This window comes from Salmo trutta, chromosome 24 (genome assembly GCF_901001165.1).
Source record: "Salmo trutta chromosome 24, fSalTru1.1, whole genome shotgun sequence".
Taxonomy (NCBI): domain Eukaryota; kingdom Metazoa; phylum Chordata; class Actinopteri; order Salmoniformes; family Salmonidae; genus Salmo; species Salmo trutta.
The window spans coordinates 10,008,676-10,029,362 of record NC_042980.1 but is presented as its reverse complement, the minus strand read 5'-3'; the positions used below and the strand labels follow the sequence as shown (position 1 = coordinate 10,029,362).

Below are 20,687 nucleotides of genomic sequence, written 5' to 3'. Positions count from 1 at the left end.
TTACATTTACATTTTAGTCATTTAGCAGACGCTCTTATCCAGAGCGACTTACAGTAGTGAATGCATACATTTCATAATTATTTTTTTTGTACTGAATTATATATATATATATTTTTATATAATCATTTATATGCATACTTGCTTTCGTGTTTTCTATTTGAACAAGCAAATAAAAGTCACTCAAGAACATGACTGGTCAATATTCCTTATAAAACAAAAGTGTTACACTGTTTAAAATCGATTCATTAGACTACAATAGTGTTTCAGAAAAGACTCTACTCATTTTAATCTAACATTCATTTTTATTAACTTCCTTATTATATCAGTTTGATGTGAGACTTTAAATGTTTCAACACATTGTCCATTTCAGCATTTACTATTATTCTCGGAAATCCCAGACATGTGCTGGAACATTGGTGCAGTACATGTGACCAGAGAGACTAGTTATTTCTACGTGTTCCAAGTAAACATTCTTCCAGTAGGGCTGCTCTTCAAGACAGCCTTATTTCCTGTTATTTCATGTTGAAGCTGAAGGGTTAACCTCCCCAGGCTCCCAAAGACATGGCCACTCCCCAGTCTCACTGTTGAAACAGGAGCCCTGTGTTTTTAGACAATTCCTCTTACTGCTCCCATCATGGCCGTGCATCTGGCCCAGAGTGCGATGCAGAGGAGCGGCCGCTGGCTCCTGCTGTGCCCCACAGCCCCAGCTCTGGTCTGCACCAGGTGGGTAGGAGGCACCGGTTCTCCCTCCAACACCCTACCATCCACCTCCCAGGGTAAGATTCGGACTGCAGATGACCTCCCCAGGATCAAAACCCGGGATATGTTTTACAGAATGTTTGTCAAAGGCTACTACAAACGCCTACATGAGCTACAGGTACAGTAAAAAGGCTATGCCCTCTATGGAAATGTGTGTTTTTTAAGTGTGCTCTGTTTTTTTTAAGGTGGCTGCTGATATTTACCCCTCTCTATGTTTTGGGTACAGTAAGTTTCCGATACCTTACTGTGTGTTTCTCTGTTACTGCTCACTAACTAGAGTTGAAACATGAGATCTGTGTGAGGCGTTTGTGTTTAGTCAAAGCTGACCCACAGAGACTGTTATGGTGCATAGAGGAGAGTATAATGGATTTAACCCAGTGGGCTAACAGGTATTCTCTGACATGCAGTGTTTACCTTCTCCAAGAGCTGCCTTTGCTTTGGAAATACTATCCCAAGGGCCATCTCCATTGACACAGCTAGGATTACAAAAGGGCAGAGGTTTAGATTTATTTTGCCAGAATGCATGTTGAGGGGTTTGTTGACCCCTTTTCCAAATATCAAATCCAAATCAAACTTTATTTGTCACACTCGCCGAATACAACAAGTGTAGACTTTACCGTGAAATGCTTACTTACAAGCCCTTAACCAACAGTGCAGTTCAAGAAGAGTTAAGAAAATATTGACAAAGTAGACTAAAATATAAAGTAATAATAAAAAGTAACACAATAAGAATAACAATAACGAGGCTATATACAGGGGCACCGGTACTGAGTCAGTGTGCAGGGGTACAGGCTATTTGAGGTAATCTGTACATGTAGGTGGGGGCGAAGTGACTATGCATAGATAACAAACAAACAGCGAGTAGCAGCATACTACAAAAGGGGGGGGGGGGGGGGGGTCAATGTAAATTGTCCGGTGGCGATTTTATGAATTGTTCAGCAGTCTTATGGCTTGGGGGAAGAAGCTGTTGAGGAGCCTTTGGGTCATGGACTTGACACTCCGGAACCGCTTGCTGTGAGGTAGCAGAGAATACAGTCTATAACTTGGGTGACTGGAGTCTCTGACAATTTTATGGGCTTTCTTCTGACACTGCCTATTATATAGGTCCTGGATGGCAGAAAGCTTGGCCCCAGTGATGTACTGGGCCGTTCGCATTACCCTCTGTAGCACCTTACGGTCAGATGCCGAGCAGTTGCCATACCAGGCGGTGATGCAACCGGTCAGGATGCTCTCGATGGTGCAGCTATAGAACCTTTTGAGGATCTGAGGACCCATGCCAAATCTTTTCAGTCTCCTGAGGGGGAAAAGGTTTTGTCATGCCCCCTTCACAACCGTCTTGGAATGTTTGGACCATGATAGTTCGTTGGTGATGTGGACACCAAGGAACTTGAAACTCTCGACCCGCTCCACTCCAGCCCCCGTCGATGTTAATGGGGGCCTGTTCGGCCCGCCTTTTCCTGTAGTCCACAATCAGCTCCTTTGTCTTGCTCACATTGAGGGAGAGGTTGTTGTCCTGGCACCATACTGCCAGTTCTCTGACCTCCTCCCTATAGGCCATCTCATTGTTGTCTGTGATCATGCCTACCACTGTTGTGTTGTCAGCAAACTTAATGATGGTGTTGGAGTCGTGTTTGGCCACGCAGTCGTGGGTGAACAGGGAATGCAGAAGGGGACTAAGTACACACCTCTAAGGGGTTCCAGTGTTAAGGATCAGCGTGGCAGACGTGTTGTTGCCTACTCTTACCACCTGGGGGTGGCCCATCAGGAAGTCCAGGATCCAGTTGCAGAGGAAGGTGTTTAGTCCCAGAGTCCTTTGCTTAGTGATGAGCTTCGTGGGCGCTATGGTGTTGAATGCTGAGCTGTAGTCAATGAACAGCATTCTCACATAGGTGTTCCTTTTGTCCAGGTGAGAAAGGGCAGTGTGGAGTGCGATTGAGAATGCGTCATCTGTGGATCTGTTGGGGCGGTATGCAAATTGGAGTAGGTCTAGGCTGTCCAGGAGGATGCTGTTGATGTGAGCCATGACCAGCCTTTCAAAGCACTTCATGGCTACCGACGGGAGTGCCACGGGGCGGTAATCATTTAGGCAGGTTACCTTCGCTTCCTTGGGCACAGGAACGATGGTGTCCTGCTTGAAACATGTAGGTATTACAGACTCGGTCAGGGAGAGGTTGAAAATGTCAGTGAAGACACTTGACAGTTGGTACGCACATGCTTTGAGTACACGTCTTTGTAATCCATCTGGCTGTGGGCTGTGGATGCGCACTGTTGACACATTGCGTCTTTCCGCAAAACATGGTGCCTGACTGGTCCCACGCTCCTCACGGCGACTGTCTTGCTCCAGACACCAAACCATCCACTCTACCTCATCACTCCCCTCAACTATCCCACAATACTCGTCGCTCAGTCTCTCCCAATATTCCTCTTCACTCTCAGACTCGCCCCTCGGCTTCGCCGACCGACCCGTGTGTCCCCCCCCCACATTTGTTTTTTGGGGGGGCTGCCTCTCGGGCTTCCGTCGGGGTCGTGAACTTTGGAGTCACAGTTGATCCTCCTTTCTCTCCTGGGCCCAGGATGTCTGCTCCTCCTGGCCACGCTGCTTGGTCCTTTGGTGGTGGGATCTTCTGTCACGATTGTGTGTAGAGAAGGACCAAGGCGCAGTGTGCTCTGAGTTCCACATTTTATTTTAGTGAAACTTTACAACTAACAACAAGGAAAAAAGAAACAACCAACAAACCGTGACGACAGAGGTGCAACATGCACTGACTCAAAATAAGATCCCACAAACAACAGGTGGGAAAAGGCTGCCTAAATATGATCCCCAATCAGAGACAACGATAGACAGCTGCCTCTGATTGGGAACCATATCAGGCCAACATAGAAATACAAAACTAGAGTACCCACCCTAGTCACACCCTGACCTAACCAAAATAGAGAATAAAAAGGATCTCTAAGGTCAGGGCGTGACACCAACAAAATAGCACAATTGGTTGGGAGAATGTAAAACATCAGCCATGTTCCTCGGTGCCATTTTAATCCATAAAAGTGATATATATATATTTCTCTCTCTCTCTCTCTCTCTCTCTCTCTCTCTCTCTCTCTCTCTCTCTCTCTCTGTCTCTCTCTGTCTCTCTCTCTCTCTCTCTCTCTCTCTCTCTCTCTCTCTCTGTCTCTCTCTGTCTCTCTCTGTCTCTCTGTACTAGGTGTATGAGAAACAGCTGTACGGACCCATGTACAAAGTGGGCATGGGCAGGTTTAACTCCATCGCACTCAACAGTGTGGAGCTCCTGGAGGAGCTACTTAGGAAGGATGAGAAGTTCCCCAGCCGAGGAGATATGTCCCTCTGGACAGAGTACCGGGACCTGAGGGGCATCGGCTACGGCCCCTTTACTGAGTAAGGTTCAGGGATGGCCACTGTCTCCTGACAGGTGGTGACAATGACATCCCTGTACATTGCTGGTCTTTTGCCTCAACCAAATGATAGCTTCGCCTTCTGTTGGCAGGCAGTGATGAGATCACATAAGAGAGGGACATAGCAGTGGGAAATGGAAAACAGTTACATTAGAGTGTTGTACATACACAGTACATGTCTTATAATCACACCCAGGGACATAATTGATACACTAGTGCTCTGTCATGAAAGAGATTGCCACAGATAGTGATCAATAGTGATCCAGAAAGACTGTGTCATTAACCATTTCCATAGGCCATGCAAGAGTGCAAGGCAGGAAACATGACCTAAGACTTACACAGCACAGTTTGCACTGGGAGTTTCCTTTTGGAACCATCAAACTGTATAAGCCTACAGCCATCTTACTTGGCCTAAGCAGCCATCTATCTTAGTGAGATTTGAAATGCATACCAACATAAATGTTTCAAATAGATAAGCACGGCAGACATTCTGACTACATTTCCTCAGTTGTGTTCTCCAAATGCTGCAAGACCTGCAAGACCCTTTGTAGGTGTCACGCCCTGACCTGAGAGAGTCGTTTTTCTCTGTTTGGTTAGGTCAAGGTGTGACATGGGGTGGGCATTCTATGTGTTGTATGTCTATGTTGTTTTTGTATTTCTTTGTTTTGGGCCGAGTATGGTTCCTAATCAGAGGCAGCTGTCTATTGTTGTCTCTGATTAGGAATCATACTTAGGCAGCCTTTTCCCCACCTATGTTTTTGGGTTATTGTTATTTCTCTGTGTGTACGGCACAGTGCGTTACGTTTCTTGCTGCGTACCTGTTTATTGTTTTGGTTTCCTTCAATAAAGATGTGGAATGACCGGCACGCTGCGCCTTTGCTCCTTTATGACAGGGATTTTGAAGACAGCACTCGTGACTGTAGGTCAAAGTCCAGTCATGTGAATCAAACGGATGCTCAAAAAGAGTAAAGCCATATAAATTAGCAGTAATGCGCTATATTCCAATAAGTGCCAACTAATGAAAATGTATTATCCTGCCATATCATTGCTTTTGCTGTGAATGTTCTGTGAGTGTGTCATGCAGTGCCTGATATATTATGTTTTCTGACAGGGAAGGGGAAAAGTGGTACAAGCTGCGGACTGTGCTGAACAAGCGCATGATGCACCCCAAAGACTCGGTGCAGTACGGAGACGTGGTCAACGAGGTGGTCAGTGACCTGATCAAGAGGATCTACCACCTGCGCCGGATAAGCCCGTCGGGAGACCTTGTGACCAACCTGTCCAATGAGCTCTACCGATTCTCCCTGGAGGGTACGTGGAAATCCTGCCTGTGTGTGAGGGGACGATTCTTTCACCCTTATTTGTAGTTCATTTGAAGTTAAATTGTAAAGAATCAGGTATAATGCTAAATAACTAATTATAAGCATGTGTGAGGCTCATGTAGGCTATCGCCATGCATAACATTTTCAACTGCCTCAAACTGGCTGTTACTTCGTCCAGCTCATTGAGATGATTATAAGATATTATAACAGGGCCAAGCATGTTCATGACACATCCTGGTCTCAGAGCACTTCGTATTATTCTGTACTTAACACTACATTTAGTATAATACCTTATGTTTCGCATGGTATGTATTCATTTGTGAATGTCCATCATCCACTTCATATGATAGCTACGAGTTACAATTAATATGATATATTACGAATTACAATTTGTACAATATGTCACAAATTGCAATTTTAACAAAATGTTACGAATTTGCGAAACGTATGATATGTTACAAATTAGAATGTGTTGTTGTTAATGTTTGCTAGGTGGCTAACGCTAACGTTAGCTAGCTGGCTGACATTAGCTAGGCAAGGGTTTAGGGTTAAGGTTAGTGTTAAGGTTAGGGGAAGGGTTAGCTAAGATGGTTAAGGTTAGGGTTAGAGAAAGGGTTAGCTAACATGGTAAGTAGTTGCAAAGTTGCTAAAACATAATAAGTAGTTGAAAAGTTGGTAATTATCTAAAATGCTAAAGTTGACCATGATGAGATTTGCTCACCCATCCATCCTGACCAACCACCCTCCTTTCGTTTTCGTCTTAAGTAACCTTCTGTCTTATGTAACCATGCTTAAAGTAACATATCATATTAATTTGTGTGTACCAGATTTACATTTACTATTTTACATCTAGTCTATGAGACCAGGCTGCATGACAATCTTACAATGCATTACAACTGCATGATAATGCATTACACTTGGATGCTAGAAGTAAAGTGTTGTTTTATAATAATACGGAAAATTATGCTTTAAGTAGTGTCTGACATCTTAGCATATCAGATGTACAGATAATGCCAATCACTACCTCTGGCGTACTGTAGGTAAGAGGAAGTGAGAATACATTCAGTAAAAAAATAATCTAATCTGTAACCTACAGCCTCTCTCAAAGTGTCTAATTGTGGAAAGTGTCTAGTAAACGATATATAACAAGACAAAGAGAAGATGCACACAAAAACAAAACACAGCTAGCAGACAAAGCAGTGGAAGAACTGAAGGTCTTCATTCCATCAGACAAGCAATCCCACCAATGTGTTATTCCATTGGATAGAGGAGCATTCTGATAATCTCATTGGATAAATTGACTGGATCAAACAGCATTCAACTGGACAAAAGAAAATTGCGATTGAAATTGATTCCCTTGAACAAACTACAGAACGAACATCCACTCGAGCTTGAGCGTTAATGTTGAATCCGGAGCTACAGACATTGTCGGAAGCTTCGCAAAGGGAAAACGTGTTTGTGGTCTCTAGCAACAGCTTTGCTGGACTGTGGTCGAAATGGATGATAGTTCTGATGGTATGAGCGTGGATGATGAAAGTCAAGGACGTGGATGGTCTGTGGTGAAGAGTAAAAGTAAAAACAATGGCCCTGCTATAAGTGCTGCTGACAGCAGTGGCACTTCTAGTGTTGCGAGCGTGAAGAGTGTGAAGGTAGTGAAAAACGGAGAGGAAAGTTGTAATCGTGTTTGATGCAACCACAGGGTCTCATCTACACCTTCTGTCACGGAGCCCTCATTGCTCATTCCGTGCACCAGTTTCGGAGGTCTACGTCACCGGCCTCAAGGAATTGAACTGTGTCATTACGCACACCAGGTCCCCATATTCTCCCCTAATTAGTAATTGTATAAGTGTGTCCTTTGTTCACCATTGTCTTGTCGATTATTTTCCAATGTCCGTTGGTCGTGTGAGTACCTGTGCTGTGTTTTGGCTTTCGTGCCGCTTGTATTGCACAGATGATTACGGATCTCGTCCCACGTATTTATTCGAGGTACTCCTCGCTCTTTTGTTTGGGTCTCAACCTTGTGTTTGTTTGGTCTTCGTTCCCATGCCTTTACATGGCACGCTGTAATTTGGGTAGGTATAAAAAAAACTATTACGCATTCCTGCGCCTGTCTCCCGATCCTTATACCAACGTGACACCTTGTTCGATTAACCAATACCATTAAGAAAGAGATGAAGTCACATTTGCCCGGTTCATTGGTAATTGTAGACTGTTAATATTTTGTGCAGACCATGTTCAGCAAGGGAAGATTCTGAAAATGAAAACTCTCAATGGGAAGAAAATCACAGGTCATGTCCCTGGAGCTTTGGCTAAGCTTAGTGGGGTCATTTCTGGCGTTCCACTATCTATAGATTATATCAAATAAAATGTGGAGGTGGTTCAGTAAGAAAGAAGGGCAGAGAAGTGAAAGCCTGTCAGTACTCAATGTTTGATAAGGTTTTGCCTAAGTACAGATGGGCTTTCACTGTTAGAGTTTGTCCCACCTCATTTAACATTTACATTTACATTACATTTACGTCATTTAGCAGACGCTCTTATCCAGAGCGACTTACAGTAGTGAATGCATACATTTCATACAATTTCATACATTTCATCCATTTTTTTTCTGTGCTGGCCCCCCATTAAGTTGTTTTCTAATGACAACAAATGGGATAAGTAGCATTTCTGTGCAAATGAAAAAAAGATGTGCCAAGTGTAGAGGGGAACATGATTATGGTGAATGTGGTAACAATGTCAACGTTAACTGTTATAATTCTGGGGGGGAACTGAGCACAGCATTTAATGTATCCCAGGTGCAGAAAGAGGTTAGAGAGGCCCAAAGATATAAAATCACTTATAATGTCTCTTATTCAGAGGCTGCAAGGCAGATTGGTGGAACTATTAGACAGAATGATGGAGGAAATCTTGCTCGTACAAATGTGTCATGTCAAATAACACCTTGTTTGTTAATCAGATTGACTTTATAGCCTTCATTGGAAAGCTTACCATCCTGACTGCGTTTGTCGAAAGAAGAACTGCCAAGTTGAAGACCATTGTAGAAGCAGCAACAGAGTATCAATAAGTCTGTCAAGAGAACTGCATGGAGACAGTTCTGCTCTACAATAGGCAAGGGTACTGAGTTGGGGTAAGTATGGTCTATGTTGAAGAAGATGACTGGAAGAAGCAAGTCCACTCGAATTCCAGTTTTGGTTGTGGGTCAAAAAATAAAAAACTGATAAATGAAAGCTGACCTGTCGGGGAAGACATTTTCTAGGCTACATAGTGGGGTTACTTTGGACAAAGTATATAAGTAACTCAGGTGTGAGATTTTAAAGTCTCATGTTAATGTGTATAAGAAAAGGGATACTGTTGACTCTTTTTTTGGATGCTGATTTTACCATACATGAGATGCGTTCAGCCTTGATAGTCTGTGTGTCACAAGTGTAGAGAGGAGTAGGCAGGAGGCAGTCGCAGGTTTAGAACTACTGAGTTTATTAAAGCACTATATAAATAAAAGCGGGACAAAACCCAAAGTGCAAAATAATAAAGTACTCAGGACATAGGAGAGATTCCTCTCAGGAAAACAAGCAACATGTACAATGACCGACAAAGACAAATGACAGAGGGAGTATATATAGAGTGGGAATTTGGAACCAGGTGTGTGTAATGATGACGAGACAAGTCCGGGGTTGATGAGTGAAGGGCGTTTGCCAGCAGCAGGTTCGGAAGCAGCTAGAAGGTCGGTGACGCCGAACGCCTGAGCTGAACAGGAGGGGGAGCCAAAGAGAAGGCTGGTGTGACACTGTGGATATACAGCCCCAGGTCATGATCAGTTGTACTATGTAATGTTTAATTATACAACGGGGAGTTCTAATCCTGCATGCTGATTGGTTAAAACCAAATTCCTGCCGGTGTCTGTTTTACCATCGGCTAAATCTATGACGTTACTCTTTTCCATCTGACAGCACAATCCATTGTCTCATCAGCCCAGCCAGGCAATTTATAAACTTGATCTCCACTATAAAAAGCATATAGACATTATCTCACATTTTATTTAGACTAACATTTCGTTTTCAAAAGTGGAGATTTGTATAAACCTTGCTGTCTGTCTCTCCGACATTTACAACATTGTTTCAATATTGAAATTCGATCTCCAGCTGTCCCATAGTAATGAAAATGTCAGGAGTCGGGACGAGACAGACAGGCAGGCAACGTTTCTCAGCCAGTCAAAATCATGAATCAGCTGGCCACATTTTTATGGATATATACAAAGAAAAGAAAAAAGGTCAAATGAAATGAAATGCAGCTAGTTTGCAGTCTATCCAGCTTCAGTTTGAAGTGATTGTGTTAGTTGTGTTGTTGGCTAGCTTCTCTGAACAACAGTGTCCTTATGAGAGAGCACATATGCCAGGTGAAATCATGCCTCATTAGCTCATTGTTATGGATATATCCAAATACATTTAAATTGAAACAGCTTAAACAAACACAAATGCAGCTACTTTGCTGATATTCTGGCTGCACTGTTGGACTTGTCTGTAAGTTAGCCGTAGAAGGCTAGCTAGCAAGCAAGGGATAAGATTGTTGCCAGCCAGTATGGCAATGGAACCAACAAACAATCAGCCGACTTGGGTAGCAACCCCAGATTTGTGTCGGGACTCTATCTTGTGGAAGGATGAAATAGTATGAATACATTAATCAATAATCTTTCATATTTAATGAAAATATGTCAATCATTATTTGAATATGTTGGTAACCTGTTGTATAAAAGTGATAATGCCCTCGAATGCCCACATTTAAAAAAAAAAAAAAAAAAAAAAAAGTACCAGTGACTCTCTCAATATGGAAGTGGTCAGATGACGTGGATGATAAGCTACAGGACTGTTTTGCTAGCACAGACTGGAATATGTTATGGGATTCATCCAATGGCATTGAGGAGAAGTCACTGGCTTCGTGAATAAGTACATCGATGACGCTGTCCCCACAGTGATTGTACGTACATATCCCAACCAGAAGTCATGGATTACAGCCAACATCCGCACTGAGCTAATCTGACACTAATCCGGACGCTTATAAGAAATCCCGCTATGCCCTCTGACGAACCATCAAACAGGCAAAGCAGGACTAAGATTGAAGCCTAATACACCGGCTCTGACGCTCGTCACATCATTGGATGTGGCAGGGCTTGAAAACTTTGATGGATTACAAAGGGAAACCCAACTGCGAGCTGCCCAGTGACAATTGTGTGATCACGCACTCCGTAGCCAATGTGAGTAAGACCTATAAACAGGTCAACATTCACAAGGCTGCAGGGCCAGATGGATTACCAGGATGCGTACTCAGAGCATGCGCTGATCAACTGGCATTCTCAACCTGTCCCAGCCCATGTCTGTAATACCTACATGTTTCAAGCAGACCACCATAGTCCCTGTGCCAAAGAATGCCAAGGTAATCTGCCTAAATGACTACTGCCCCGTAGCACTCAAATCTGTAGCCATGAAGTGCTTTGAAAGGCTAGTCGTGGCTCACATCAACACCATCTTCCCAGCAACCCTAGACCTACTACAATTCGCATACCACCCCAACAGATCCAAAGATGATGCAATCTCTCTTGCACTCCACACTACCCTTTCCCACCTGGACTAAAGGAACACCTATCTATGTGAGAATGCTGTTCGTTGACTACAGCTCAGCGTTCAACACCATAGTGCCCTCAAAGCTCATCACAAAGTGAAGGACCCTGGGACTAAACACCTCCCTCTGCAACTGGATCATGGACTTCCTGACGGGCTGCCCCCAGGTGGTAAGGGTAGGCAACAACACATCTTTCTCGCTGATTGTCAACACGGGGGCCCCTCAGGGGTCCGTGCTTAGTCCCCTCCTGTACTCCCTGTTCACCCATGACTGAGTGGCCACGCATGACTACAACACCATCATTTAAGTTTTCTGACTACACAACGGTGATAGGCCTGATCACCAACAACAATGAGAGAGCCTATAGGGAGGAGGTCAGAGACCTGGCAGTGTGGTGCCAGGACAACAACCTCTTTCTCAATGCGAGCAAGATAAAGGAGCCGATCGTGGACAACAGGAAAAGAAGGGCCGAGCACACCCCCATTCACATGAACCTGTAGTGGAGCGGGTCGAGAACTTCAACTTCCTTGGTGTCCACATCACTAACAAACTATCATGGTCCAAACACACCAAGACAGTCACGAAGAGGGCACGACAATGCCTATTCCCCCTCAGGAGACTGAAAATATTTGGCATGGGCCCTCAGATACTCAAAGTTATACAGCTGCACATCCTGACTAGTTGCATCACCGCTTGGTATGGCAACTGCTCAGCATCCGACTGCAAGGCACTACAGTGGGTAGTGCGTACGGCCCAGTACATCACTGGGGCCAAGCTTCCCGCCATCCAGGACCTCATCCACCTCTGGCCTGCTCGCCTCCCTACCTCTGAGGAAGCACAGTTCCCGCTCAGCCCAGTCAAAACTGTTCGCTGCTCTGGCACCCCAATGGTGGAACAAGCTCCCTCACGACGCCAGGACAGCGGAGTCAATCACCACCTTCCGGAGACACCTGAAACCCCACCTCTTTAAGGAATACCTGGGATAGGACAAAGTAATCCTTCTAACCCCCCCCCCCTTAAAAGATTTAATTTAGATGCACTATTGTAAAGTGGTTGTTCCACTGGATATCATAAGGTGAATGCACCAATTTGTAAGTCGCTCTGGATACGAGCGTCTGCTAAATGACTTAAATGTAATGTAAATGTAAAAATGTCAAAGACTCCAGCCACCCAAGTTATAGACTGTTCTCTCTGCTATTGCACTTCAAGCGGTACTGGAGCGCCAAGTCTAGGTATTATCTACAGTATGCATAGTCACATTACCCCTACCAACATGTACATACAGTGCACTTGGAAAATAATCAGACCCCTTCCCTTTTTCCACATTTTGTTACGTTAGTCTTATTCTTAAATTGATTAAATACGCATTTTCTTCATCAATGTACACACAACACCCCATAATGACAGGTTTTTAGAAATGTTTGCGAATTTATTAAAAATAAAAAACAGTAATACCTTATTTACATAGCTATTCAGACCCTTTGCTTTGAGACTCGAAGGAATTGTCCATAGAGCTCAGAGACAGATTGCGTCAAGGCACAGATCTAGGGAAGGGTACCAACATTCTTTTGCAGCATTGAAAGTCCCCAAGAAGACAGTGGGCTCCATCATTCTTAAATGGAAGAAGTTTAGAACCACCAAGACTCTTACCAGAGCTGGCCACCCGGCCAAATTGAGCAATCGGGGGAGAAGGGCCTAGGTCAGGGAGGTGACCAAGAACCCGATGGTCACTCTGACAGAGCTCCTGAGTTCCTCTGTGGAGATGGGAGAACCTTCCAAAAGTACAACCATCTCTGCAGCACTCCACCTGTCACGTCCGTTTGTAGAGAAGGACCAAGGCGCAGCGTGAATATCGTTCCACATCTTTATTAATATGTGAAACTTAGCAAGACATACTATAAACAAAACAACAAACCGTGACGACAGAGGTGCAACATGCACTAACTCAAAATAATATCCCACAAAAACAGGTGGGAAAAACAACTACTTAAATATGATCCCCAATTAGAGACAACGATGACCAGCTGCCTCTAATTGGGAATCATACAAAAACCCCAACATAGAAAGAAATAAACTAGATAAACCCCGCAGTCACACCCTGACCTACTCTACCATAGAAAATAAGAGCTCTCTATGGTCAGGACGTGACACCACCAAACAAGCGTTTATGTTAGAGTGGCCAGACGTAAGCCACTCCTCAGTAAAAAGGCATGTAACAGCCCGCTTGGAGTTTGCCAAAAGGAACCTAAAGGACACTCAGACTATGAGAAAGATTCTCTGGTTTGATGAAACAAAGACTGAACTCTTTGGCATGAAATCTAAGCGTCACGTCAGGAGGAAACCTGGCACAATCCCTACGGTAAAGCGTGGTGGTGGCAGCATCATGCTGTGGGAATGTTTTTCAGCGGCAGGGACTGGGAGACTAGTCAGGATTGAGGGAAAGTTGAACGGAGCAAAGTACCGAGAGATCCTTGATGAACCTGCTCCAGAGCGCTCAGGACCTCAGACTAGGGGCGAAGGTTGACCATCGGAACAAGTCTCTGAATGTTCTTGAGTGGCCCAGCTAGAGCCCGGACTTGAACCTGATCAAACATCCCTGGAGAGACCTGAACATAGCTGTGCAGTTACACTCCCCATCCAACCTGACAGAGCTTGAGAGGATCTGCAGAGAATAATGGGAGAAACTCCTCAAATACAGGTGTGACAAGCTTGTAGCGTCATACCCAAGAAGACTCGAGGCTGTAATCGCTGCCAAAGGTGCTTCTACAAAGTACTCAGTAAAGGGTCTGAATACTTATGTAAATGTAATATTTCAGTTAAATTTGCAAAAATTTCAAAAAACTGTTTTTGCTTTGTCATTATGGGGTATTGTGTGTAGATTGATGAGGGGAAAAAACGATTTAATCAATTTTAGAATAAGGCTGTAATATAACAAAATGTGGAAAAAGTCAAGGGGTCTGAATACTTTCCAAATGCACTGCATTACCTCAATTATCTCGACTAACTTGTACCTGGGCACATTGACTCAGTACCGGTACCCTCTGTATATAGTCTCTTTAATAACATTTAGTGTTTCTTTTTCTTACTTCGTTTATTTAAAAAATTGCAAATATTTTCTTCCTTAAAAAATTTGTAAAATCCTGCATTGTTGGTTAAAGGCTTGTAAGTAAGCATTTCACAGTGATGTCTACCTACACCTGTTGTATTCGGTGCATGTGACAAATTCAATGTGATTTGATTGACCAGTGTCTCCACCTCACAAGAAAGATGAGGCTACACTGTGTTCATTTGAGACAATTAGCAGTTTGCATCATTGGATCCTGGGGTTGGTTGAGTAATAAATGTGTCTTATATGATAAGTCTGTCTGGACCTGGGATATCTTTCACCCAATGGATTGTCGTTACAACAGCCTATCTGCCATTTTCTGGGATGAACGGTATGTGACCTCAAACTCAACCTATCCATTGTCCTGTCTCACTACCAGACCCTCTGTATTCAGATCAGGAATGCATATGTGATGTAGCCTGGCGCTCTCTCTTGACTCCGCGTCCTTGAGATCTTTAATGTCAAAGGCTGTCTGCCCCCGATTCTCCTTGGCCCCTTCAAGGGGCTGTCCAGCGTGAAGGCACTTTCTCTTTTCTGTGAGCTACAGTGTTACAATTCATCCCTTCCGACCAACACATTCAGTGACCTGGCTAATATGGAGGAACTGTCCATTCAGAACTACGGTCTTTCTGTGATGGTAATGGACACAATGGGGGAATCCCTGTTTTGAAGAAAATCACAGTCAACAGCTGTACACAGGAGCTTTCTGATTTGCTATGCAGGATAGTCGATATATCACGGCCATTGACGACCCTGGACTTTGAGTCAAAGGGGATTTTCATTTTGAGACACCAATATTGCTCAGACACTTTCTATCATCTGAAAAAAAAATGAATTCCCTATTGCACATAATTTATCGAAAGGAGCATTCAGAAGCTTTGAAAACATTTCATCTGTCGATTTGCCCGACATTAGTGAGCAGACAGACAGCTTCTGCAGTCTAGAATCAGCAGAATAGATACTTTTTACTTGGACGAGGAAAACATTTCCTTTCAATCAATTTGTGAGATGCAAACTTTCAATGACACAAATGTTGTTACTTAATCCTAAATTCAGGAACAACTACGCAACATCTGAGAACAGTTTATTTGGCCTGCACAGCTTGGAAACCTACTGCTGTATGATAACCCACTTATACATATTGAAGCATCTGCATTCATCCACCTTACTTTGCTGAAGTACATTTGGACTTTCACCCTCCAACCAGTGAGTTAGAGACAAATGGGAATCTGACACACATATTTGGTGTCTTCCCTCAAGGTCTGACTCACATGAACATTAGCTCCTGGTGTCCTCTTACCATCATCATTGTCAGCAACAGAGCCCCAAAACCAGGTTTCGCCTTAACTCAGCTCTCCGTCGACTGTGATCTTCCAGGACTGCTGGAGGTCATGCTTTCGGTCAGTTGTCTACCTCAATGTCAAGACAGGAATACTCCTGTGTGGGTCTGACTTCTTTGACCTGTACTTCACCTCCCTACAGGAGTTTGAATTTCAGTTGGTTTCCTCGACAGAGTTTGGACCTGACTGACCTAAAAACACTAGTGCAGCTAAGTGATCTGAAGCTAATGAACGTGGACCTCATCGCTCAGCCAGCACTGGGCGTCATGTTACAATGACCTGACCAGGCTGGAGAGCTTGAGTCTGATCTACTGTAGAATCCTTCCTCTGGGGGAGGAGTTGAGCATAGACCTGCACTTCCTCAGGCTCCTATATGTGGACGTGACAGAGGAGTTTAGTGTGATGGAGAACTTCCCAGAACCTGACCAGCCTTAGGTATGTGGAGTTCTACTATCCTCGCCTGCACTGCAGCTGTGAGAACGCCTGGCTTGAGAACTGGGGCCAGGGGTCAGAGACAAATCCAGGTCATCATATGGCATGCTGGGGAGCTGGCAATACGTGCAACAATTAAGATGGCATTCAGAGTTTCACCAAGAGGCCAACTCTTCCCTGGACATGGGCTTTATCCTCTTCATATGCACTTCCATGAGCCTGCTCCTTTTCATACTTGTGGTCCTGCTCAATCAGCTGGCTGGAGACTACCTGCTGGCCCTCTGCCAAATCATTTGCGGCTGTCATGGAGGAGGCCGTGCGGAGGCCCAACCCCAGGGAGCGATACCGCTACAATGCCTTTGTGTCATATAGCGGCAGAGATGAACACTGGGTGGTGTAGCAACTGCTGCCAGGCCTCAAGCAGAGAAGTTCTCCGTTCCTGCGTCTCAGTCTGCACAACAGGGACTTGTTGTGAAGGTCATTGTGGAAAACATCACAGACAGCGTCTATGGCAGTGGCGTCTGGTGAGTCATCACTACCGACGCAGTAACTGGTGCTCCTTGGAGCTGTGACTGGCCACCCTCCATCTGCTGGTGGGGCACAGGGACATCCTCATCCTGGCCTTCTTGGAGGACATCCCTCCTCGTCAGCTCTCTACCCACCACAGGCTGGCCAGGCTGGTCAAGACCAGGACCTACCTGGACTAGCCCCAGGACCCGGCCCTGCAGCCTGCCTTCTGGGACCGCCTCTGGACCAAACTGGCTCCTGAACCAGCCAATGGACAGCAATAGCGGACACAGATACACAGTTTATATTTAAAATTTTAAGACCAGCTTTAATATTGCAGATAGATTGTAGGTTCTATCAATGTAAGTATTGGCATAATTTTTAATCCCTTTATTAAGTGTTTTTTTTCTCTACACTTTTCCCCGTTACCCTACCATCTTCACCCTAACTGGAGTAAACTAATGGACAACAATATTTCTACTGCTACTTACTGCTATACGGTCATCTTACCGGTTATTTAATATTTACAAAAATCTGAAAATGTGAAGATGTTTGTTTTGACATTTTCAGTTGTTCTCTTCCTTCCTCCTCCACACCTACTTTTTGCCAAATATTTTTACCTTATATTTTGTTATCTTGTTTGATATTTTGTGCTTTTTGATTTGCCTTGCTATGAACAAATGTCCCTATGAGAGGAAAGCCTGATGTCTTTCAGAATATGTGGGTCTTTACAGCATTTAAAGCAAAATACTTTTGTGAGGGTTGGTTTTAGTGAAAGTAAGTTACTACATACAGCTCTGGTCCATCAAATGAGAATTGCCTGCATCTGTTTCAGTGATAAATATCTAATCTCTGTTCTTCAGGAATCTCTTCCATCCTGTTTGAGACACGGATCGGCTGTCTGGAGGAAGAGATCCCGGTAGAGACGCAGGACTTCATCGACTCCATCGCTCAGATGTTCTCCTACAGCATGCCGGTGGCCATGCTACCTAAGTGGAGCCGCAACATCCTGCCAATCTACAGGCGCTACATCGCTGGCTGGGAGGGCATCTTCAAATTCTGTGAGTTATTTAGGACAAGACATTCCGTCACTTGTTCATACCTTTTCAATAATTTAAAAAGCATTGGATTGGAGAGTGCATTGTGATATTGGACCTATTAGGTCACGTAGATCAGTGGTTCTTTGGGGGTCGGCATGGCCCCCCCCCAAAAAGTACATTATAAACAACAACAACAACAACAACAACAACAACAACAAAACATATATATATATATATAAAAACAACATTTTAAGCAACGCAGTCCAGCTTTAAACTTCCTCTTCCTCTAGCAGAATGCACAAGGTGCAATTTCAAAATTGGGTAGAGCATCATCAGTTTTCCTCCTGTCATATCAGCCATTGAAAACCTTAGAGATATTTATTGTCAGAAATGTCCAGATCAACTAGCCCGTTTTTTATATTGTTTTTTTAGCGCTTAGATTTTGTTGTCATTTTTTATCCATTGAAATATCACAAGAATACACATTAGACATGGCAAAATGTATAGAATTGCAAGAAAATTTGCTTTAAAACAGCTAAATTATCTCCACCAACAAGAGGGGTGTGAACAGTTTGTGTCATGAACAGTGCTTGTGCCCATAGAAATAGACCCGCAGGGGTTGGCACGGGATGTTCCCGAATGCTGGAAGTGAAAACGTTTGGGAACCCCTGAGGTAGATAATGCTGGACTTTTTCAGCTGGGAAGTTGATTGACATGAAGATGGAGGCAATTCAGAAGCGAGTGGAAACAGACCAGGAAGTCGAGGGAGAATATTTAACGTACCTCCTCTCCAACACCAAGATGACCAACAAAGAGGTGTACGGCAGCGTCGCTGAGCTGTTATTGGCTGGAGTGGACACGGTTAGCAAATCCATGGAGCTTCACTACAATCTCAATGTGTTGTAGCGTAAGGGCTTGTATTCACTAACACTGTTGTTGTTGTCACACTTGAAGACATCCAATACTATGATGTGGGCCATGCACCTGCTGTCCAGGGACCCCAATGCGCAGGACACCCTTTATCAGGAGGTGTCCCACTGCATACCAGGAGACAAGATTCCATCTGCCCAAGACGTTAACCGTATGCCGTACCTCAAGGCCGTCATAAAGGAAACACTGAGGTAAGAACTGTGGAAGTGGTCGGGTACATCAGGGTTTGGTCCCCTCCAGGACCAAGCTTTTTGGTTTTTAACTTAACACTACAGCTGTGTAGTCATAGGGCAAAAAACAAAACATGCACGGGGGGTTGGTGGGGTGGGGGGAGGGGGTATACATCATGAGTATGATTGCCTAATTTAGCTCTTGTATGTCAGCATTGATATTTTCTTTGGAAAGGATTGAGTTCTTGAAAGTTCCATTACCTTTCTATAACACCATTTTTTCCGTATGTCCTGTTTACCAGAATGTACCCTGTGGTCCCGATGAATGCACGTATCATGGTAGAGAATGATATCATAATTGGAGGACATTTCTTTACCAAGAAGGTTAGTCTAGCTTTAGGGGAACAATCAACATATTCACTTTAATGGCCTAAACATGGCCCGACCATTAAAAGAAAACACCATTTGAATGAATGTAAATCATGTCTTTGTCGAAGAAGTGCTGTAGCAATTAATTCCCTCCCTGATGTCTTGTGCCTGTAGACTTCGTTTACAATGTGTCACTACGCCATCAGCCAGGATGAAAAGACATTCCCAGAACCATCGAAGTTCAAGCCCGAACGATGGTTGAGGGACGGCCGAGTTCGACCAAACCCATTTGGCTCTATACCGTTTGGGTTTGGGGTTCGGGGCTGTGTAGGTCGTCGTATAGCTGAACTGGAGATGTACTTGGCTCTGTCACGGGTAAGAGCCAGAGATTTTATACCTGAGGGAAAAGTATAGAATGTGGATAGCAGCACAGCGGATAGCAGAGTTGATCAACAGTTCTAGCAAGCTAGGCTACTTCAATCACTAGGCTACATGCGATTGTAGCCTACTAGACCTATTCTACTGTTAACAAACTATTGGAACAACTCATAGCCTACCTTATTATCCTCCGTAGCCAATGTTCACAGAGGAGCGGTCATATTTTCAATCAACTGCAGCCTGAATGTGATCCCGACAGGTGAACCAAATGCTTTTATATACACTGCTGTAGATGCTTGACCAAGCTGTGCAATAACAGGCTACTTGTCTTGCGCGGCAAGTTGGCAACTTTGAACTCACCATCATCAAGCTACTTATTAAAAGTATTGAAGAAACGTGTATTGTCCATTGGGTAGTCCCACAATGAAAAGTTTGCCTTGGCTTCCATTGCTTTTCAGTTACAAATTGCTTCCCTCCCATTGCTTTTCAGTTACAAATACAATGAAGGCCTAGGTGGACATTATAATCACACTTTGCCGTGAATTACATTAAAATACAAAAACAGAACATACTGTACATGTGTAAGCTACTGCAGCAAATTCCAATAGTGTGTATACCCTAGGGTGTATGGTTTCATACATTTGTGGTAGGTGGTGGAGGCATGAACTTGGTGTGGTCAATGAGCCTATCGGACATGGATGTTAAGTGAACATGGCTACCCCTGAAGAGACCCAGACAATGACAAAAATATATATTTTCTCTCCCCCAGATAATCAAGCTGTTTGAAATCAGACCGGACCCCAGCATAGGAGAGGTGAAAGCCCTCAATCGCACCGTCTTAGTAGCAGACAGACAAGTCAATCTGCACTTCATGGAGAGAACAAAACAAAGCTGCACTTTGAGTTGTTAAAGCTGGGTGATAGCCATGTACTCAAGTAGCAATGCTATAAAGGCCTTCAATATATCTATCGTTGAATTGAAATAAACCTACATAAATAGTTTGACATTGTATTGAACGCAGGGGGAAGCCGGACTGAAATGGCAACTTGTTACACTCCAACCTAATACTGTTGTATTGAAGGTTTGTTTTCGTCGTTTCTGGGGCTCAGCTTTAATTCCCTACTTATGTTGGTAATTCTGAAAAGGCTTTACAATGGCATATTATTATGTGCAATACGAATTGCTATATCTAGACCAAACTATATCTAGACCAAACTATTCTCTATTTTGTTGATGAAAATGTATTTTCTTACTATGGAAAGTATTTTCTATTTCTGTCAATAAATTCACTACAGTGATGTTGTAGTTCTTGA

The 20,687-nt window shown here is 43.9% G+C and overlaps 1 protein-coding gene and 1 pseudogene across 1 annotated transcript; both read left to right on the top strand.

The window, feature by feature from the left end:
- Nucleotides 1-606: 606 nt before the first annotated feature.
- LOC115160652 (sterol 26-hydroxylase, mitochondrial) lies at nt 607-20,687 on the top strand. The gene is made up of 9 exons (XM_029710893.1): nt 607-877; nt 3,963-4,153; nt 5,282-5,481; nt 17,351-17,548; nt 18,225-18,388; nt 18,482-18,648; nt 18,930-19,011; nt 19,171-19,371; nt 20,144-20,687. Exons 1-9 carry the CDS (start codon nt 635-637, stop codon nt 20,282-20,284), a joined length of 1,587 nt encoding a protein of 528 aa, XP_029566753.1. The 5' UTR covers nt 607-634; the 3' UTR covers nt 20,285-20,687.
- Nucleotides 14,133-15,996, top strand: LOC115160653 (uncharacterized; annotated as a pseudogene).